This window comes from Heterocephalus glaber, unplaced genomic scaffold (genome assembly GCF_053883595.1).
Source record: "Heterocephalus glaber isolate CG9 unplaced genomic scaffold, H.glaber_assembly_v1.0 deba00001472, whole genome shotgun sequence".
NCBI lineage: Eukaryota > Metazoa > Chordata > Mammalia > Rodentia > Bathyergidae > Heterocephalus > Heterocephalus glaber.
The window spans coordinates 74,736,183-74,757,508 of NW_028258315.1; the positions used below are offsets into that span (position 1 = coordinate 74,736,183).

At 33.8% G+C, this 21,326-nt stretch overlaps 1 protein-coding gene and 1 long non-coding RNA gene across 25 annotated transcripts in view; one reads left to right on the plus strand and one right to left on the minus strand.

Moving 5' to 3' along the window:
- Slc4a7 (solute carrier family 4 member 7) overlaps window positions 1-21,326 on the plus strand; it is a 113,769-nt gene that overhangs the window by 46,717 nt on the left and 45,726 nt on the right. For 5 of the 24 annotated variants that reach the window (XM_087182186.1, XM_021238669.2, XM_021238666.2 and 2 more), the window contains exons 4-8: window positions 4,246-4,384; window positions 5,100-5,260; window positions 10,315-10,503; window positions 18,041-18,156; window positions 20,057-20,214. In XM_087182186.1, coding sequence (XP_087038312.1) covers window positions 4,246-4,384; window positions 5,100-5,260; window positions 10,315-10,503; window positions 18,041-18,156; window positions 20,057-20,214 — 763 coding nt within the window. Of the gene's footprint in view, window positions 1-4,245; window positions 4,385-5,099; window positions 5,261-10,314; window positions 10,504-12,976; window positions 13,346-18,040; window positions 18,157-19,303; window positions 19,364-20,056; window positions 20,215-21,326 lie in introns of all 24 variants that reach the window. The other 19 variants (XM_087182173.1, XM_087182178.1, XM_087182172.1 and 16 more) reach the window with 7 other exon arrangements.
- Window positions 5,257-7,942, minus strand: LOC147826411 (uncharacterized). The gene is made up of 3 exons (XR_015439530.1): window positions 7,849-7,942; window positions 7,539-7,621; window positions 5,257-6,210 (listed from the first exon to the last, which is right to left on the minus strand). It is a non-coding gene; the product is annotated as an uncharacterized LOC147826411 (long non-coding RNA).

The following is a 21,326-nucleotide window of genomic DNA, read 5'->3' on the forward strand; positions in this document are numbered from 1 at the left end:
TGTCCACTGAGGTACGTAACTTGTTTCAAACAACAATAATGAAAAATTAAATTATGATGTTGAAAATATTTGACTTTATTTTTGTTTTCTTTTTTGGTACTGGGGATTGAACTTGGGGCCTTATGCTTGTGAGGCAGGCACTGGAACCACTGAACTAAATCCCCGGCCCGAAAATATTTGACTTTTTATCTCTATTTGTCTGTCTGTCTGTCTGTCTGTCTGTCTGTCTATCTATCTATCTATCTATCTATCTGTGGTACTGGAGAATGAATCCAGGGCATTGTGCATGCTAGGTGAAGCTATAGTGCTGGGCTACATCACCAAAACTTGTATTTTGAGATAGGATCTCACTAAGTTGCTCAGACTGGTCCCAGACTTGTGATCCTTCTATCTTAGCCTCTCAAGTATTGAGGTTTTTAATGGAATAATTATTCCTAGAGAAAATGTATGCCCCTGGAGGGGTTTATTTTGGTCTTAACTATCAAGTAATGTAGAAAGTGATACAAATGGTGTCCTTTCTTTCCTTTCCTGTTAAAAAAAAAAGATTACACAGAGCTTCTGGTGCTAGACATGATGAAATAATAGATTGAAATTTTCCTTCTGTTTATTATTCAGTTTGTTCATTTTTTATTTTCCCACTGCCCCCTCAGCTTTATTAAATTGAGTCTTGAATAAAAAATGTATTTAAGGTATATGTTATATACATTTACATTGTGAAATGATTACCACAGTCAAATTAATTAGTGCATCTATCACTTCAAATAGTTACCTTTTTTGTGTCTGAAGAGGAAAGATCTACCATTTTAGCAAATTTCAAGTATGCAATATATTATAAGCTACAGATATCATGTTGTACATTAGGTCCCCAGAATTTATTCATTTTATATCTGAAGTTTGAAACTGACCTCTGATTTTAAACAGCTATGAAAGCTGGATAAAATATATGAAACGGTAGTTGCAGACGTTGGACAGTGGGGCGCGCAGGACTGTCGTTCTGGAGAGGAGATGCAAGTGAGATAAGTCCTCGGATTGCCTGAGCTTATTGGCTGGACAGTTTTCAGGCCGCTGCATAGGAGGGCATTCTGAACAGAGCCAGAGGGCTCTCAGTAGTCATAGGTTAAAGAAGCAATTACAATAGAAAGTAGAAAATATTTTGAACTGATTGGAAATAAAAACACAGCACAGTCAAGGAACTAAGATAGTTTTAAAAACTGAGGACATGGTTCTGATAATAGACATGTTGCGTTTAGCAAAGGGAAGGACTTGTGCAAAGTGAGGACTGTCTTATATTAAAATTTGTTAAAGGGCCAGGGATTTAGCTTAGTGGCACTGTGCCTGCCTTGCAAGCCCAAGGTCCTGAGTTCGATCTCCGGTACCAAAAATAAAATAAAATTTGTTAAAAGCAACTAAAGCAGTGCTTAAAGGACCATTCGTACTATTTAATGCTTACATTAGAAAGAAACTAAGGAAAATAGCAAGCCAATTAAACCCAAAATAAGGAAAAGAAAACGAAATCAAATTATTAATCTATGAAGTCAAAACCAGAAAAGGAATAACAAAAATCAGTCAGACCAAAATCTGGTTCTTTGGAAAGACTAATAAAATCAATAAACTTCTGGCCAGTCTGGGTAGGGAAGAAAAAAGACACAAACTGTAAGTATCCAAAGTTGTCTGTACAGACCCTATAGAAAGACTATTCTGGGAATATTGTGAATGTCTTCATGCCAACAAAATTGATAATTTAGATTAAATGGACAGATACCTTAAGAATATAAACTAGGCTCCATGCCTGCCTTCCAAGTACAAGGTCCTGAGTTTGAACGCCGGTACCAGGAAAAAAATATATATATAAACTAGTAGAAATACATAAAAAGAGAGTATTAAAGACATGGAATTTGTAGCCTAAAGCATTCTCACAGTGAATTTACTACCAGATAGCATCAGGGATGAGTTCATACAACGTGAAAGAAAGAAATAATACAGGCTTTCCTAGAAAATTTAAGAGGAAGGAATACTTTGTTAACTCATTGTATTAAGTATTATTTTAATCCCGAAACTAGACAGATGTTATATGAAAATGAAACTACAGACAAAATATTTTCTGGAGTATAGATTCAGAAATTGTAAACAAAATACAAATGAATCTTATCCCAACAATATATTTTTTTTTTTTGGTACCAGGGATCGAACTCAGGACCTTGCGCTTGCGAGGACCTTGCGGAACCACTGAGCTAAATCCCCGGCCCACCAACGATATATATATATATATAAAAATAATGTATCGTAACAGATGTAGGCTGAAAAGTGACCCCAAGATGTCTGTGTTCTAATCCCTGAACCTGTGAATACTGTATTTTCTTAATGCAGACAGTCCTTTACAGATACAATTAAGAAAAAGATTTTGAAATAGAGATACTGTTCTAGGTTGTGCAGAGAGGCCTGATACATACAGAGGGGCCTTAGTAAGTGGAAATCAGCAAATTAGACAGGAAGTAGTTGTGACAAAAGAAGCAAGTGGCTGTAGTAATGTAAGAAAAGGATCTAGTACAAAGAATGTAGGCAGGCTTCAGATCTAGAAAAAGTGAGGCTGTGGATTTTCCCCTAGAAGCACCAGAAGGAAGCAGCCCTACCAGCAATATGTTTTTAGCTTTATAAGACTTGTTTTGTTGGACCACAGGTGTCCAGGACTATAAGAATTAACAAAATAAATTTGTATTGTTCAGGCCTCCAAGTTTGTAGTAATGTGTTAAGAGTAAAAATAAAACATGAATATAATGACTGAATAGGAGTGTAAAATTTTTTAAAAATTAAACATTTATCTGTGTAAATAAGCATATAATAGTATAAAGGAGAAAAGTTGTACCTTTACCCCAGTAGGTCCAAGATGAACCTCTAAAATAAAGTCAGCCTCCTTTCCTAATAAAACTAAACAAACTAGAAATAGAAGGAAACTTCTTCAGCCTGATGAAAGGTACCTATTAAAAAAACAACCTTACAGTATCACATTTAATGTTGAAGGATGGAGTGTTTTCTTCAGATTCAGAGATTGAGAAAAATGTAAGGATGTCCTCTTTTCAACACCTTCATATGTGGTGTACTGGAGCACCTAACTAGTGGGATAAGGCAGGAAAAAAAGAGACATATAGATTGCAGTGAAAGGAGTAAAATTATCTAGTCTCAGAGGATCATGTAGATGGCATATCCTAAGCAGTTTGTAAAACTGTAGAACTGAGCTGTATTTTAAATGTTCAATTTTATCTAACATTTCCATACATTTTTGATGAGTGAAGAACGAATCTTCAGGTTCAAAAATATGACAAACCCAAAACCTATCTGAAAATTTTCCAGTATGTATGTGATTCATATTGAAGGAACACACTGAGATCTATGCAGAACAAACAAACATGATTGAATTTCCTACTGTTTTCTGTTTTCCTTCTTGGAGTTATTCTGTTCTTCATTTTACTTAATCTTTTGTGTTTTCTGTCCTCTTGTCTTTGTTTCTTTTTCTGTATAATATCCTCAGATATGTCTTTTCCTTTAACAATTCTTCTAAATCTGGTCCTTAACCTGTTATAATATCTTTTTTTTGGGTACCGGGCATCGAACTCAGGTCCTTGCATGTGCGAGGTAGGCGGCAGAAGCATTAACCAAAACCCCCGCCCACCTGTTATAATATCTTGTCTATTACATCCACAGTTCATCTGTCTTGTTCAGCAGAGTTTCATTTTGCTTTTAATTGCAAGCCTTAAGGCTTTTCCCTGTCTTGAATTATTTGTGCTCATTTCTGTCTTTGGAAATCCTGTACCACACAAGTGTGTGTCTCTGAGGTCATGAATAGGATATCTCTTTCTTGCAGTGACTTGTCCTACCTCCAGCTCCAGCTGACAGTCTTCACTATCATTGTAGGAAAAGTTAGCTTCTATATATCTGTAGCTTTGAGTTTCTAATCATTTGGGTTGTTGGCTTATTTTTATTTGTTTTAGATTAGCTATAAAATTATTTTTAATCTTTTTTTCTCTGCTTTGGTAATCATTTTGTGATTTTTTTTTTTTTTTGCGGGGGGAAGGGGAGTCTGGATTGTTGGTCCTGGTTTTCTTCTAAAATTATAATATCTTAATAATTAAAAGAAAAAAGATTTGAAATAGATTTGTTCATAACAAAAGTGTTTGAATTTCTAAACTGAATTTATATTTTAATGAGTTGAGGAACACTTTGAATATATTTAATATTTATTTTGTCAAGACACACCATCGCAGAGAGTTCAGTTCATCCTTGGTACTGAAGATGATGATGAACAACATATTCCCCATGACCTCTTCACAGAAATGGATGAACTGTGCTACAGAGATGGAGAAGACTATGAATGGAAAGAAACTGCTAGGTAAAACTGCTCAGTCTCAGGTTTTAAAATTGGTTTTAGCTTTACTTTGGGTTTTTTTTTTCTGATGAGAATATTAAATGGAAATTATTAGATGTATCTGGTGCTTTAAGACAATTGGCAGAGAATTTCCTTATTGATATCTACAAATTTCGTCATTAATTTTACCCCTCTATTCTCAAATTTTTTCTCAAATTATCTTTTACTCAAAGTGATACAACTGAAATTCAAAATCAAAAAATCAAAGTCTTTTTCCTTTTTCCTCTTTGAGACAGTCTCACTATATAATCCAGTCTAGCCTTAAATTTGCTGTGTAGCCTAGGCTGATCTTGAATTCAAGATCTTCCTGTCTTAGCCTCCTGAATTTATATTGGATTGAATTGAGGAAAACTTAGGGATTACAAGCATGTGCCTCTTTAGGGCTGGCTCAAATACCAAAATCATGTAAAAATTTATAGTTTAAAAGAGGTTTAGGAGGGAGTGGTATATGAAAGAACCTACTTTTGTTACTGTAGGCTTATTATTGTGATCACTAGACTAGAAAGTGTGACAAAAACCACTGTAGACAATTGACCTAATTTGTGAAAATGTGCTTGTAATGAAAATTCTGTGCTCGTGGTGATTTTCTTTGTTTTTTTTTAAAATAAGAAATTTCTGTTTATCATATTAAAAACACGGAATATTTTTTATACAATATTTTTACTTATTATTCATTCAGATGGCTGAAATTTGAAGAGGATGTTGAAGATGGTGGTGACCGATGGAGTAAACCTTATGTGGCAACTTTGTCTTTGCACAGTCTTTTTGAGCTAAGGAGCTGCATCCTAAATGGAACAGTCATGCTGGATATGAGAGCAAGCACTCTAGATGAAATAGCAGGTAATTTTCTTATATTTAAAGTGTGCTAAGGCTAGAGATTATCTGTGGGGCATAACTCCAGTTTTGTCATAAAGGCACATTGTTGTGGGTGTATAATACCCACGTTTATTCTTTAGAATATTTCTTTTGATGAATTATTGATTTTGATTTCATGAATTTTATTACATTAAGCAGTGAGTACTTAATAGAAAAAATACCAAAACAAACCATTGAATTTTTAATATTTATTGAGTGTTTATTAAAAAGCATCAAAATTTTCAATATCGACCTTTTTGGTGTACAGAGTCTAAAAAATAACACCAGAAATAAATTTTAATAATGAACTACAATGAAAATACCAATAGAACTCTACAAAAAAAGTAATCTTTACTTCAATTATTACACCTAAGGCAGTCTTCACACATAACACATGTATTGGTTACACTGATAGCACATACGTTTTACTTTCCTGGCCCTTTGGTAGGACATAATTGATATCTCACTGGTCTTGCTGTTTTGTCAGGAAGTTCTTATTATATTATACAATGTGTAGTTAAGAGGTACACAAAATATCAGTAATATAAAGTGTTAAATTCTTAATATGTATTGCGAATTTGGAATAAACACATTTTCACATCAGCTGTGTGCTTGCTTACAAAACCTGAAAGATAACATCAGAAGTAAATTTCCATATGAACTAGAATGAAAGTACTGCTAGAACTTTACAACAAAAATAACCTTTGCTTAAATTGTCATACCCAAGGCAGTCTTCACACATGACAACCACATGTTCCATATACAAGTATCGCTTACACTGATAGCACATATGTTTTATTTTCCTGTCCTTTTTCTGTAGAGTACTGTTGACATCTTTTTGGTTTTCTTGTTGTTGTAGTAGGTCTTTGTGATCCTGCACCTGCCTGTTCACCTGTCAGCTCAACAGTGTGCTCCACAATTTTTTGTGTAGTTCCCTGGGCAGAAACATTTTGTTTTTTTCTGCTGTAAATGATCTCTTATAAGTTCTAGCCCCAATCCTCTAAGAAAATTTCTCTGAGATATTTTTCACTTGTTATTTTCTTTGTAAACTGTCAAACTATGCCACACATGTTTAGGATTAAGTAAAACACAACCAGCCATTGGCCAACACTTTGTATTTTCAAGTGACATCGTAGTTGCTGCATAACTCATCAACAACATCTACTCTGATTTTGCTTTTTTGGTAGAAAGTTACCATCACAAGCTTCCATTTTGTTGGTTTCCCTATCAGTATTTCCTTCATGGTGCAATGTTGACATCAGCAGTACCAGTTTTCCTTTGTCATATACAAGGCCAGTGTTACATCTTTCTGAAATCCAAAGATTGTACTGTACAATTTTCTTTTTTGAAATTGCAACATTTCATTTGCAATTTCTGCTTTTTTCCTGCATTCAGTTCCTATGCTGATCAACTTGTGCTCTGTTAGCAAATGTAACATCTGTTGGAAACTGGTCAACCAATTGTTGAATATCAGATTCTGATTAGTTTGGTAGATGAGAGCAACAAGTCTGTTCACATCATTTGCTTTATTATCATACAAATAAAGGCTTGATGGCTGAATTCCAGGATACATTTGTAAATTGAAAGCATGATAAGTCCTCCCATCTACAAGGACATCAATTTTTGTGCCATAGTTTGAAAGTTTTTTTGGTATACACTGCCTGAAGCTACAGTAACCATGGAAGCCTGAAAGATGTTCATCAATAGTCATGTATTCAGATGGTATGTAAATTGTTTGACAGTTACCCACAAATCTCTTAAACCATGAGAGGATAGCAGCCAGATTACTAGTTTTTTCTTCGTGGGTAGTTTCATCATCAGACCTCAGGCAAAGATTTGAAGAAAACCAAATCTCCTTGTCATTGTTATTCTACAAGCCTCAAACCCATACCCATTGCTTTCCATAAGTCTTTTACATTCCTGCATTTACCGTGAGAAAGCCCTGCTAACTGCAGCAGACCTATGAATGTGTTCAGTTCAGCTAGTGAGGTATCATAATAAATACATTTTTGAGTGTGGATATTGATGCATACAGAATGTTTTACTTGTATTTTAGCATTTGTGTATTTCACAACATCTTGTAGCATTTTGTCTGTTACAAACAATTTCTGACATTGAATGGCAGTGCTAGCATTCTATCCAATAGATTTCACCCATGCCAAGATCCTCACTATAATTTTGGACCTTGTTCTAACATTTGGATCTTTCTATTTGGTTGCCTAACCATTTTGTACCATTTCAACTAGTCAAATAATGTACTCACATTGCTGTTTTCTTCATCATGTGAATCAAGGAGGTCTGGATTCCCTGAGTCTTTATTGATTGATCGATTCTGGCTCCATTTCACTGTCACAGGAACAACATCAAAGTCGTTATCATCTTTATCATCCATGCATGAGTAATCTGATGATTCACTTTTGATCTCCTCCAAAACTTACAAATCTGGCTTTTCATGTGCCATTGTACTGAAATGGGCTACTTATATCAGAAAAATAAAAAGAAAACTCTTTTTTTGGAAACAAATCCTAAATGCACAGAAATTTAGCAATGAGCATTTCATGGGTAAAACTCACCTGTTGCTTCTTTGGAGCTCCTGTACCCAGTTTGTCTGCCAAGTGGATGAATGCAGATGGGATTTTGCTTTCTCCAGGTGCAGCTACTGTGAGGCACACCCACATTCCATTATGGTAAAATACATGTTTACATAACAGAAGAGTGGTGTAGGTTCATTTTACCTCCCATGATGCTCAGGTAGACATAAGCTCCTTCTTTGTTGGAAGGTACATTATGTGGGCAAAAATCCTGGCTTGATACTTTTGACCATGTGCACACACCTTGCCATTCATTGTACCAAGTGGGTAAACACATAGATTGCTTCATGTATCCCCCAGGTGCAGCTACCAAGATACCTAGTTTGCTACTGTTATGCTAAAGTACAAATTTATGGTAGAAAGGTATGGGATGGGTTGTTGTAACCCAATGTTATGCCAAGAAAATAAAATGACATTTTAAGTATTTATTTAACAAAAGTATATTGAACTTCTGTTATTTGCCAGGGTGGAATGAGGAGTAGTCACAAATAAAGATAAGACTTTTTGTCTGGGACAAGTTTAGAGATGGATGAATTGGACATACAGTTTCAAGGAGAGAGTGACTATTGCCATGAATAAATAGTCTGTTTTCTGGAAATTCAAAGAAAGGAGTTTGGTTATTTACTTTTTTCTTTTTTCTTGCTTTTTGGAACAAGTTGTCTAGGAAGATATACATAGAACATTAATTGTTCAGCTTACTCGTAGAATTTGAGCACCTGTAATAGGAACAGGTAGTGGAAGGAAAAAAGTTCTAAGGAGGAGGCAGAGCAGGAGGAAAAGTCTAGAAATGTAGAGATAGGCATGACTCAGTTTTCCAAGAGCACACAGATTTCTTGAACAAATGTAGGAGACATATTGGGAAAATAAGTTAAAGATAGGTCATCACTAGTCTTGATTATAGGGATAAGAAATTAGATTTTAGGGCTGGGGATTTAGCTCAGTGGTTCCGCTGCCTGCCTTGCAAGCATAAAGACCCAAGTTCGATCCCCGGTACCAAAAAAAAAAAAAAAGATTTTATTTGGTAGTTATTTTGACAGTAGTGGTGGTTTTTAAGTTGGGGACTAGTGAGATCCTGAAGTATTCTTCAGGAAGGTTATTCTGACAGACTATAGGTTGGCATTGGATGGCCACGAACTGGTGATCCTCCTGCCTCAAATTCCTGGGTAGCTGGGATTTCAGGCATGCACCACCACATCCAGCTATAGGGTAGCTTTGGGTTAGGAAGAGGCTAGGAGCAAGTTCTCTAGTTACTCTCTCAGAATAGTCTAAGCAAGAAATGATTATGACCTGAGCTGTGATAGGTATAGTGTGGAAATGGAGAGTTATTTGAAGGATTATGGGTAAGAAGATAGTGGAAAAAAAGCTGTGATACAGCTATTTGACCACTATTAGTCCTCAAAACCAGGATCAGCTGAAGTGGTAATGAGTTTGATTGTGAAACTGTTGGTGTAAATTCCTCCCTTAGATAAACAAAGCAGTCTGTAGTGTTTGTCTAGAGAACTGTAAATTTACTGGGATTTCTCAGGCTAGAAATACTTCAGTTTTACCTGATCCTTGGATTTGGCCATGTGCTACAGATGTTTAAATTGCCAAAGTCATTACTTGTATGAATGACTAAAAAACTGAGTTAATGTGAGGAATATTGAATGTGGACATAGGGCTTTTAGTTTGGATTTGAAGTCTGGAGTCCACTTGATAGTAAGCTGTTATTGTGTTGTTAGAATTAACCTGTGAGTCAGTTTTTTTTCCAGAGTAATGTTATAGTTTTGAAAATTTGACTTTTAAAAATAATCTCAATTTAGTGCCACTATTTAAAAATCTTTATACATAATTTATAAATTTAAAATATAGTCATCATGATAATGTATAAAATTGCCATGAGTCTCTTCTTTTCCCACAACCCTGTCACAACCTGGCTTATTCCTCTTCCTAGAATTTATTCATGATATTTTATTCACTTATTTGCTCATTATTTTTTCTACCTCTGGAAAAGAGGGCAGAACTGTTGTGTTCTCAATACATAGTGAGTACTCAGTAAATAATAAATGACAGAATGAATAGGTCTGTGTATTTATCTAGTAGAACAGTTTTGGGGAAAAGATATGAGATGAGCCATTAAATTAGCTTCATATCTTAGGGAGCCGATGTTATTAAATATTTAGCCAAACAGAATTTATTGCATCAATAAAGGAAGGCACTGTCAAAAATGGGTAAGCTATTAATATGAAGAGTAGCCCCTTTATAAATAATGGTATTTATAGTAAAATCAGGGTTTCTCTAATTTTCACTTTTGTTGTATGGATAATATTCATTTTTATGGATGTATTAGTATTAGAGAGAATAATATTTTCTAGAGCTATTTAAAGATCTCATGTTGAGATTTCCTTTAGATTTTATCTCTATTACAGTTATTATCTAATAACAATAACTATTTTTTCCTTTGAACAGATATGGTGTTAGACAACATGATAGCCTCCGGTCAATTAGATGAGTCCATAAGAGAGAATGTCAGAGAAGCTCTCCTGAAGAGACATCATCATCAGAATGAGAAAAGATTTACCAATCGGATTCCCCTTGTTCGATCTTTTGCAGATATAGGCAAGAAACATTCTGACCCTCACTTGCTTGAAAGGAATGGTGAGATAAGTTGTGGCATCCAATATTTGCTAACTCTTTTCTAACAGCATTCTAATATATTACTGGTAACATATGAGGAAAGAGAGATGATATTTCCAGATAATTAGGTTATTTTATATCTTCTTTTGTTCTTTATATAGTAGTGTTATTTGTTTTTTAAAATGTCATTTCTGAGATAGCTTTCTTTAAAATGTACCAATCATATGAAATCACTTGGATGAAAAAAATTAAGCATTTATTTTTAAAATGGCATAGACTAATTTCCTCTAATTTAAACTGTTACACTCCTTTACCCTGAACTACTTTTTCATTTCAAGATTTCTGTTTTATAATTTGATTAAAAAGGCATGAATTCTGATATATAATTTTAGTTTAATTTTTATTTTATTTTATTTTATTATTATTATGTTTTGGTACCGGGGATTGAACTTGGGTCCTTGCGCTTGCACAGCAGGCGGCGAAACCACTGAGCTAAATCCCTGGCCCTTTAGTTTAATTTTTTAAAATTCTAAATCTTGGGCTTGAACCTTTTAATTGTAGCTGTGTTAGGGTTTTGTTTTTTTTTTTCCTTTTTGTCTCCTGCATATACTGTATATACCGCTGGCATAAACCAGCAGTTTTGGATTGGTTTTCTAGTTCACTGATACACAGTTTTATGACAGGGCCTCTGTTACATTAAAGAGTGACCTACTGGGGCCATGGGAAATAGCTGAGACCCAGGTGCAAAGATTCCAGCTCTCTGTTCTCTTCCAGAGAAGACTGTTTTTGTAGCCATTTGCGTCTGTCAGTGACTTAGGCTGACACACTGGGGTGGGTTGCCCTGTTTGCATCTGTCTAAGGTGGAAGAATATATCACTAGGGTTCTATTTGGGCCCTCAACGTGAACCATGATGACAGCGACTCTAGAGCTCAGGTGCCAAGGATTAGAGTAGTTTACAAGGGTCATTATTGCCTGTAGCTGCTACTGTTGCCCAGAGCATATGAGGATTACAGTGATGATGCGTGTGGGACACAGTGTTTTTCTGCTCTCTATTTCTTTCCCTGAAGGGATAGTATGACTTGTAAGTGTTGTACGAGCAAACAGCCACAGGGTGATGGAGTTTTAACACTCCTAAAGTTGATACTAATCATTTATGGCTCAGTGTGAGATACTTTATTTGACCATTTGATCATTAAAACTTTTCTTCCTTTGTTTAAAATTATGCCTTGATATATACAAAGAGCCTGAAGAATAAAAAAAAAAAATCTGTGAACGTAAGTTTAATTTAAAAGCAAGCCATATATGGCACAGTTTACCTTTCTTTCTGTACATTTTCTACTTTAGTGAATTGAATTTACCCAGAGATTTTATTAAATTTTTATTCCTTGTATGCAGTGGTTTCTTATTATTCTCCAACTGTAATTTGATTCCTTTTAATCATAAGACAATGACTATTTTCTTTTAGTTTCCATTTTATCACATTATTGTATTGTGGTTGTAATTTAACACTTTCTGCACATAGCTTGTTTTAACTAAAACATGGTTGTTTATGGATTAAAGGTTAATAGTTACAATGCTTCTGGGATCTCTTGAGCATGTAGCTTTGATAACTTAGGCAGAGCTTGTAGCTTTGATAACTTAGGGTTGTTACATTTCTCACATTTCCCTTAAAACAAAAAAGAATATTATTCTTTTACATTACACTAATGGAAATACTAGATGTTTTAAGTATAAGTATTCATGATCTTTTGAAATATTGTAGACTTACTACCTTACAGCTGTTGTTGATTAAATGCTTTTTACTTCGTTCAGTGACTGCATGTATTTGATTAAATGGATCTGTTCTAGTAGAAGCAAGAAAGTAACCTTAGGATGTTTATTACTAAGTATCTTTAGATTGCTCAATTTGTATTCTTTAAAAGTTCCCATAGTTTGTTTTGCTTTTTTAAACTTCACTCAAAAGTACCACCTTGCCCTATTAACTTAATGTTGTAAATATTTAATATTGATTTTATGTTAGCAATTTTAAGGTAATGTTAATGTAGATTTATCTTGTAAGGAATAATTATCTGTAGCTATTTGGTACAATGTAGGAAAAAGTATACTAAATATAAGCTGTCAATACTGGTAAGTTTTGGTTTGGTTCTCTTTCTGATTTTTGTTTTCTCATCTGCCATTTATTAATTAAGCAGTAACTTTGTATTGACTGTCCTTTTTAAAAATGCCATACTATTGGTCATACTAATTTCTAACAGAATATTGTGCCCTACCATTGTTTCCCTTTTATTATGTGTTCAGGGGACAAATTACGTTTTAAGCAAGTTTTCAGTGATTTTCTAATATTTAAGAATCTGATTGACATCTAAAACCTCACAGCATGAACTGGTATTTGGGGCCTTTAAAGCTTGCAGTTTACAGTGTTTATTGATTTTTGTATCTTTATTTGCCTTCTGCAGTAAACTTCATCATTTTTATTTATTTGTTTTATCTCAGGGGAAGGCCTTTCAGCCTCCCGCCACTCTTTGCGAACAGGTCTCTCTGCCTCAAACCTTTCATTGAGAGGAGAGTCGCCTTTATCTCTTCTTCTCAGCCACCTTCTTCCTTCTTCAAGAGCTGGAACCCCTGCAGGCTCGAGGTGCACGACCCCAGTGCCTACCCCTCAGAACAGTCCTCCTTCCAGCCCTAACCTCAGTCGCCTGACCTCCAGAAGTTCCCAGCAGAGGCAGCCTCAGGCCCCAGAGCTACTGGTCTCACCTGCCAGTGATGATATCCCCACTGTAGTCATTCATCCGCCTGAGGAAGACTTAGAAGCTCTCAAAGGCCAGGAGCAGAAGAATGAGGAAAATGTTGACTTAACTCCAGGCAACTATTCATAGTCCTCCATGTGTGGTGCTTTGTGCATCTAGATCACTTGCACTTGGAATGCCTTTAAGCACATAACTTGAGCAGCATATGCAGATAATGCTTATCATTTATTTTGACTTTTGCATGTTTTTTTTCATTTATAGTATATTGTAGTTTAGAATTATTAAAAGTTATAAAAAGATTAGAGAGAAAACTACATACAATTGAAGCCCTTTTCAAGGTTTTCACAAAAATTTTAGTGGTTAAGGCATTTGAATGTAGTTCAGAAAACAGGAATTTTTTATAATTAATGTTTTAGGTCACCATACTTTTTTAAAAGAATGGTATCTTTTTTTGTGCAGTTCACTCAGAGTAAATAAACACATATATGTAAAGACAGTGAAGTGATAGGCCATTTATCTATTTGATGCTTTTTTTTCCTCCAGAGAATATAGCATGTTTTAGCCTTTAACAGAGAGAGAGGATCATTCTTTCTCTCATTTTGTCTCTATGAAGATTGTCCAGCTGCCTGGAATTATTATTATTTTAAGACTAGTATTTCTGAATAGACTTCAGTTGTCCTTTATTTAATGCCATATAAACCTTTAATGTAAAACTTCTTGAAATTTTCAGGATCAGAGTTTCTACAGTTCGGGGGTGGATTTTTTTTGGTATGTGAATTAGAGAAATGATTTCTTAGTAATTGAAACTTTTTATAGCTTGTTTTATTTAAGGGTTATAAATTACAGTTTTGGATCTTACACATTGATCATATGAAGATTTATACATATACCTCTTTCCTCCTGAATTTTATAAAAAAGTATTCTTTAGTGACTACTCATTACAGCTAAGCATTAATATGATGCATACCAGTACTAACTAGTGATTTTAATCACGTATTATCACATTTCTCCAACATTCTGATAATATCTAACACCAGTGGCTGCTTATTCAGTGTGTGTGCAAATTTTTGAGTTAGGTACACATTTGCAAAAACTCAGAAGTTAACTTTCCCTGGGTCATACAGCTACTAAGCAAAACAGCCTAAATCCTATGCCTACTGATCCTTATTTTCTTGCCACTATGTGAAAGACCTCTATCTCTCTATTGGCTTTATCCAATCAAACCACGTAAATTTAATTAAAGTTCATTATAGTTGCAAAAAATGATATACTTTTAGAAATATAAATGGAAATTATATGGTTACCTTCCATTGTTTTATAGTTTGTTCTAGACACAGTATAGGTTCTTCTTGGCAATATTTCTGCTTATTATAACAATTTAATGAGGTTGATATTACTCCTATTTTACAAATGAAAAATGATTTAGAGATAATAAAACCACATTATAAATAATGAGAGATTTGAACTCAGATCTACTTACAACAAAATCTGTACTGTAGTATTGTGAATTTTACTCGTAATTCGTAAAAAAGATAAAGCTTAATAATGAGGTAAGTGAACATTAAAGGAGGGAAAACCTCCCCAAAGTACTCAGAAATAACCACTCTTACAATATTAAAAAGAACAAGCAATCCTTTCTCTTCTTCCTTGAATAAAGGTGATTTTAAACATATTTATTTTTATCTGTATCACATTGTTCATTAACACTGAACATTTCTTGTTTTATCAGCCTCTTTATTAAGAATAATAAGGGGCTATTCTTTTTAGTAAAAGTAAAATGATATATAGGTTCACATAGGCTTGTTTAATTAGTCCATGTTAAGGTTATAAAAGGAGCAGTTAACTGAGAAGTGAGAAACATAATTTTTTCTCCTTAATTTTTTGCAATAAGTTTTAAAAGCTTTTCTGTAAAGAAATTAAAATGGAGAGAGAATTTCCAAAGACAAGAAAAAGCCTATAATTACTATTAAGAGGACATCTGTAGAATGTTAGTAATTACTGAGTAAAAGTAATGGGAACAACAATATATTTTTTCCTGTTTACCTTTGGTGCTTAAAGCACTTAGAAATGCCAACAGAATTTCCTTGAAGTCTGATATTAGAGAAAAGTGGCTTCCGCATCCTCTTGGAGAGGCCAGTGTCGTAGTAATCATTTGGGCATACCCGTATTCAAAAAGAAAGTAGATTAGATATTCTTTAGAGGATAGTTTTTAAAAAAGGTGAATTCATTTTTAGTATTTGTAACTGTGCTTTTTTTCTAACTCATTGTTTCTCAGCCTTGGCACTGCTGACAATCTGGGCTGGATAATTCTTTGCTGCTTGGCTTGGTTGGAGAGGGCAGTACTTTATAGGATATTTAAGCAGCATCTCTGGTCTCTGGGTATGAACTACCACTTGTTCTCCCCAGTTCTGTCAACCAAATAGCTTGAGCCATGATCTTCCCTAGTTGAGAGCCACTTGCTTGCTCTATTACTACTTTAAACATTTTAATGAAAAAATTATGAAATCTTTGATTTGCCTTTCTCCAGTTAGACTTGCTATTTAGGAAAAAAATACAAGTATAAAATAATAGGTTTACTAGAATATAATTTTTAAATCCCATCATTGATTATATATATCTATATATCTATATATATCTATATATAGATATATAGATCTTTTTTTCCCTCAAGAAAAGAAATACAGTCATTCTGAGTTATCTGTGCTAATGATGAAAAACATTTTTGGGGGGTGACGTAATTCTGAGCCTTAGGAATTTATTGTAGGTGCTCAGAGGTTGATTTTACTAGTTAAGAAAAACAGCTTTAACTTAGCTGAGGTTTGGAAGGACTACACAGAAAGGAAAATGGCAGTAAACTCTTAACATGCACCCCCCATGCTGATTTTGAAAAAGGGACAGATTCAAGATGACCATTAGCCAAGTGGCTTCAGATCATACTTTCTAGCTTTATATTTGAGTTCCATATTATTTCTTCCAACCATTCTAACCATATTGTTACTTTATAACTTTCTCCTCAGTTTTTTTCTTTTCCCCAAATCTGGTGGCTACAATTATTCTGAAAAACTATGTACAGAATTACATGTTCTCTTGATTATATAACCACAGATTGAACACAGTTAAGTGGTTGAAAGTAATATTAAGTTATAGTTGTCACCAGTACCTTTGTGATATTCTTATTGATTTTCTTGTGTGGAATAGGTGGAAACTAATGAAAAATTCTGATTAACTCTTCTCCCTTTGTGCAAGGAAGGGGGGACATTATTTTAGACGTTTAGGGACAAAAGTCAAAGAGAAGACTTAATAACTTTTCCATGTTAAACATTATGAAAAATGGTTTGTCTTAGTTTTCACTTCAGAACTGTTTACTTTTTTCAGAGAATGAGCACAGGGCTCAATAACAGGAATTTTTATACTCAGATTTTTAGTCATAATGATAGTTTATGTATTTTAACAGAGAAATGGTTAAGAGTTCTTTATAATTGACTTTAAGCAGTAATGTTATTAATTTCACTATTCATCAGCTATACTTTGTTCTACAAAGCTAAAAACTCTTAAATGCATCAGGTATATCTGATACCCTTAAAATTCTAGAACTTGATTACTACTATTAACTTCAAAGATTATATACTCAACCACAAGGCAGATTTTAATGGAATTTCTGCGGATCACTATAGATTGTTTTGACAAAACTAAAAGTTTGTTGTATTTCAGTAACTATGATATTCAGTGTTTTGAACATTAGTTAGTTTATATTCTTGATTTAGAAAATCTTTGGTGTTTTAAAAAAAGATGGATTTAATGATAGAAATCTGTGAAATGTACTTAAATTTTATTTATTTATTTAGGTACTGGGGCTTGAGCCCAAGGACTTTGCATTGAGCTACGTATGCAGCCCTTTTTATTTTTTATTTTGAGGCAGGGTCTTGTTAAATCGCCCAGTCTGTGTTTGAACTTGGGATTCTTCTGCCTCAGCTTCTTTCAGGGCTGCAATTATAGGCATGCATCATGTCTGGCAAATTTCAAATTTTTTGAAATTTGAACTTTTTGCAGAATTTGAATTGTTAACTGTGGGTCATGTACTAAGTATTGTTTTTAGGTGATTGTTAAAAATGTTGTTGAATGTCACTTGAGTTGAATAAACTATTGCTTGATCATGTGTTTATCAAAACAACTATGCAAATAGCTATCATAAAACACAAGCTAGTTTTATAGATTTGTTTGAATCATAGGTTAGGGAATTAATTTCACATCAGTCTCTTAGATTATAAAACCTTTAATCTTTGTACTTATATTGAAAACATGGATTTTAAAATTATGTTTCTTAGGAATAATGACAAGAGACATTATAAATACTAAAGAAAAGAAAATTTTAGTCTTAAGAAACTAGCTTCTGAGTTACAGCTGTTGTACATTTTTTGGTGTAACCATGCTAAGTGTAGTTGGGAATGGTTCAGTTCAGTGCAATTCATGTATTTGCAGTGGTAATCAGACTTAGATTTTTCTTCCATCTTTTGTGGTTCCATAAAGTGGACTCACTTTATTTTTTTTAGAAGGCCGTTGTTTTTGTAAATTTCAGTTATTTTAAATATTAAAATGTATGGCTTTATCATTGCTTAAAATATTTTTCTAGTTTTGCTAGTATGGTACTAACACCTGGCACTTTTTTGTTTGTTTGTTTGTTTGTTTGTTTGTTTTTTAACTTTGCACATTCGCTTTTATAATAAATGATCACTTTCAGGATTTGAGCAGAGTTGCTACAAAGTGAATTATCTCCTTATTAATTTGGAATTGTGTATTTTCTTAAATACAGGTATTTTAGCCTCTCCACAGTCCGCTCCTGGAAACTTGGACATTAGTAAAAGTGGAGAAATTAAAGGTAATGGAAGTGGAGGAAGCAGAGAAAATAGTACTGTTGATTTCAGCAAGGTAATTCGGACATTAACTGTACATTTTCCTTTCATTTCATAATCATTATTAATGAGAAATTAACTTGAAGTTTTTGGCATTGATAACATTAATTATAACAATGTTTTGGTAGACTGCTATTTACACATCTGCATGTGATACTTGTGATATGTTAATTTAAGGTCAGAAATTGTGAGAAAGGTTACCTCCAAGAATTTGAAAAACTATATGCTTACTAGTTTTAGCAATCCTGAAAGAAAGCTATGTACATAATGTGGTATTTTGGTCTACACCTACCCATAGATGTCATGAGACTTTGGTATCTTTTGAAATGCAGTAATTTGTTCTGGACCTACCACCACTAGAAAGGTCGATTCTGGGAATGATGTTTACAGCACTTCCCTGGGCTGTAATGTGATCCCAGAATTACTGTCTTATGGTGTTAGCACTTTCTGGAATGTCACTGGGAAATATATTGGTGCTTCCTCATGGGTGGGTAAAGGCATGGATTTAAAGAACTATCTCAACTATAACTTTTATATTTGTTAGATGAGTAGTTGAAATAGGAAAGAGAACTTATTTCAAAACAGCAGGGCAAAAAAATGAGGTTAAATTACAAAGGATTTTAAAATGTACATTATGAGTACTTATGAACAATTGATTGCATGTAGCCATTGTAATTTTTCATATTAATTTGCTGTAGGATGATACCTAAATAGTTTTGCATCCAATGTAAGGCTTTTTATTAAATATGATAAGTCAAGCAAGGTTCTGTTTTATTTTTAAGCCTTTTATTCTGTCATGTGAGGCTTATAAGTCACATTTTATATAAAAGAAGTTTAAATGACTTACATTATAGTTTTGCTGAGCCTCACACCTTAAAATTATAGCAAATGTTGCAGTAAGGACTTTGGTTATATGGAAAGGCTGTTACAGTTTTAATTCTCCTGATACTACTTTTACTAGCATGCTGTTATTTCAAATAAATTAGAAAGTGTTCATAATTAAATTGTGATTTATTCTTGTTAAGTGTATAAGTCAATGTAATTTACATTATAGATCGCCTCTAGACATGGCAGTTGCCGTTTATTTTTATTCCTCTGTCACAGTTGTACTTTTTTTTACTTGGCCTATCCTTGTGTACACCTCCTTGTCTCCTGTTGGGCAGGAGTCTGCCTCCTGGCACTGTAGTTGTGGCACACTGGGTGTGGGACTCAAGAGGCCCGCTGTAAGTGCTGGTTTTCTTCTTAATAGCTAGCCCTGTCAGTGGTTGTTTAGAGACTTGTGTGGAACTGTGTATAAATGAAGAAGTTGATATAATTTAATATCATATTTGTAATTTTCCTTGTAATTATACACAGGCAACTAAATTTCACTTATGACACTATCATGTATCTGAACAAACAAAAGCTATAGATTCTAGTTGTAAATAACATTTTCTTCTTAATGAAAATACTAGGGAATGTTAGGATTTTTTAAAGGGAGACTTATAAGCATATAAAATATAAAGGGACTCATTCATTTCTAAAATTAACCCATAGAAAATTATGAATATGTTTTAGCACTGTGTATAATTTCATGAATCATTGTCAGTTTGTGAGCTATATGTTCTTAGTAGTTTTTAATGAACAATGCTGTATTCATTGAAAAATTTCTCAAGTTTTATGTCTGATAGTTTAAATCTCTGAAGTAGTAAAGATTAGGACAGTTACAATAGTAGTACTGACAAATTTGCTTGCCTTTTTGTATTTGTCTATTTCATTCTTTGTATTTGTGGAAATTTGGGCATTTATAAATTTTAGATGAAGTTTTGATTAGCAAATAGTGTTTAAAAGCATTTTTTTTCTTTCCTGTTTCCCTCTCACTAGTTTTGTAAATACCATGAAAACTTGATTTTTAATTATTATTTATTTGTCAATAGGTTGACATGAATTTCATGAGGAAAATTCCCACGGGAGCTGAGGCATCCAATGTTCTGGTGGGAGAAGTAGACTTTTTGGAAAGACCTATAATTGCATTTGTGAGACTGGCTCCTGCCGTCCTCCTTTCAGGATTGACTGAGGTCCCTGTTCCTACAAGGTAAAAGTTAGTTTCAATTCTTGTTTTCTCAGTATGTTCAAATCAAACATTTTTATCCACTGAAAGAACAAATATCTTGCCTTATGTCAAAAAGCTCTTTTTCATTGTTGATATTTGGTCAGTTAGACTTGGCTTTTTTCCTGAAGTTAGAAAACAAAATCAGAATTCTTTTAGGAAAAAAATTTCCTTTGTGTCTTTATAAGAAGTTTGGTATCTTAGTAACTTTGGCTTAAACAGTTAGTGTGTGTGTGTGTGTGTGTGTCCACACTGGGGATTGAACCTAGAACTCTGCATCTACCAAGCACACATTCTAAAACTGATCTGTATTAGTACCCCTGATTTGCCATTTTATGCATTTATCTAATGTTATGTGTAAGCACTGGAGTCAGAGAGAACAGAGTTCTTTGAGTCTTTGCCACTTAACTTTTTGTGGGACTGGGGTCAAGTCTGACTTAAATTTTCTAAGTTTTGCTTGTAAAATGAAGATACTTTGAAAGGTTGAGTAAATATAATAATGCCTTTGAAGTAGACAAAATGCTCTGTTCTGGTCTGATCAAAGTTTTCTGCTTGTTATAAATTAAAAATTAAGCCAAGGGTAATATCCATAAGAATAATTACCAAATTGTCTTATAAGAGTAATTAGTTTATTAGCTATAGAAGGGAAATTTTTAGTTTGCTAGCTTTGGAATTTTAATTGTAAATGAGATTTATTTTTAAAGTATTTTCTTACTATTTTATATGTAACTGAAGAATAAAAGGAGCAGATAGAAAAAATATACAGCACTTTTGATTTGCTTTATTTAGTTTTTATTAATGATGTGGTGTTGAGATAAGTGAGAAAAATAATTATGTGGACTCATATGTAAATTGTCATAAAAGTAGAAGAATAAATACTATACTGAGGGTGAATGTGATTATCTTTTGAGACAGAGTCTCACTGTGTAGTTCAGGCTGGTCCTGAACTCACTATGTAGCCCAGGATAGCCTTGAACTCAGAGAGATTCTCCTGTCTCAGCCTCCTGAGTGCTGAGATTACAGGAATGTGCCACCATGCCTGGCATGAATGTGAACATTAATTCTTTATTGTAGTGTTAACAAGGATCTAACCAAGT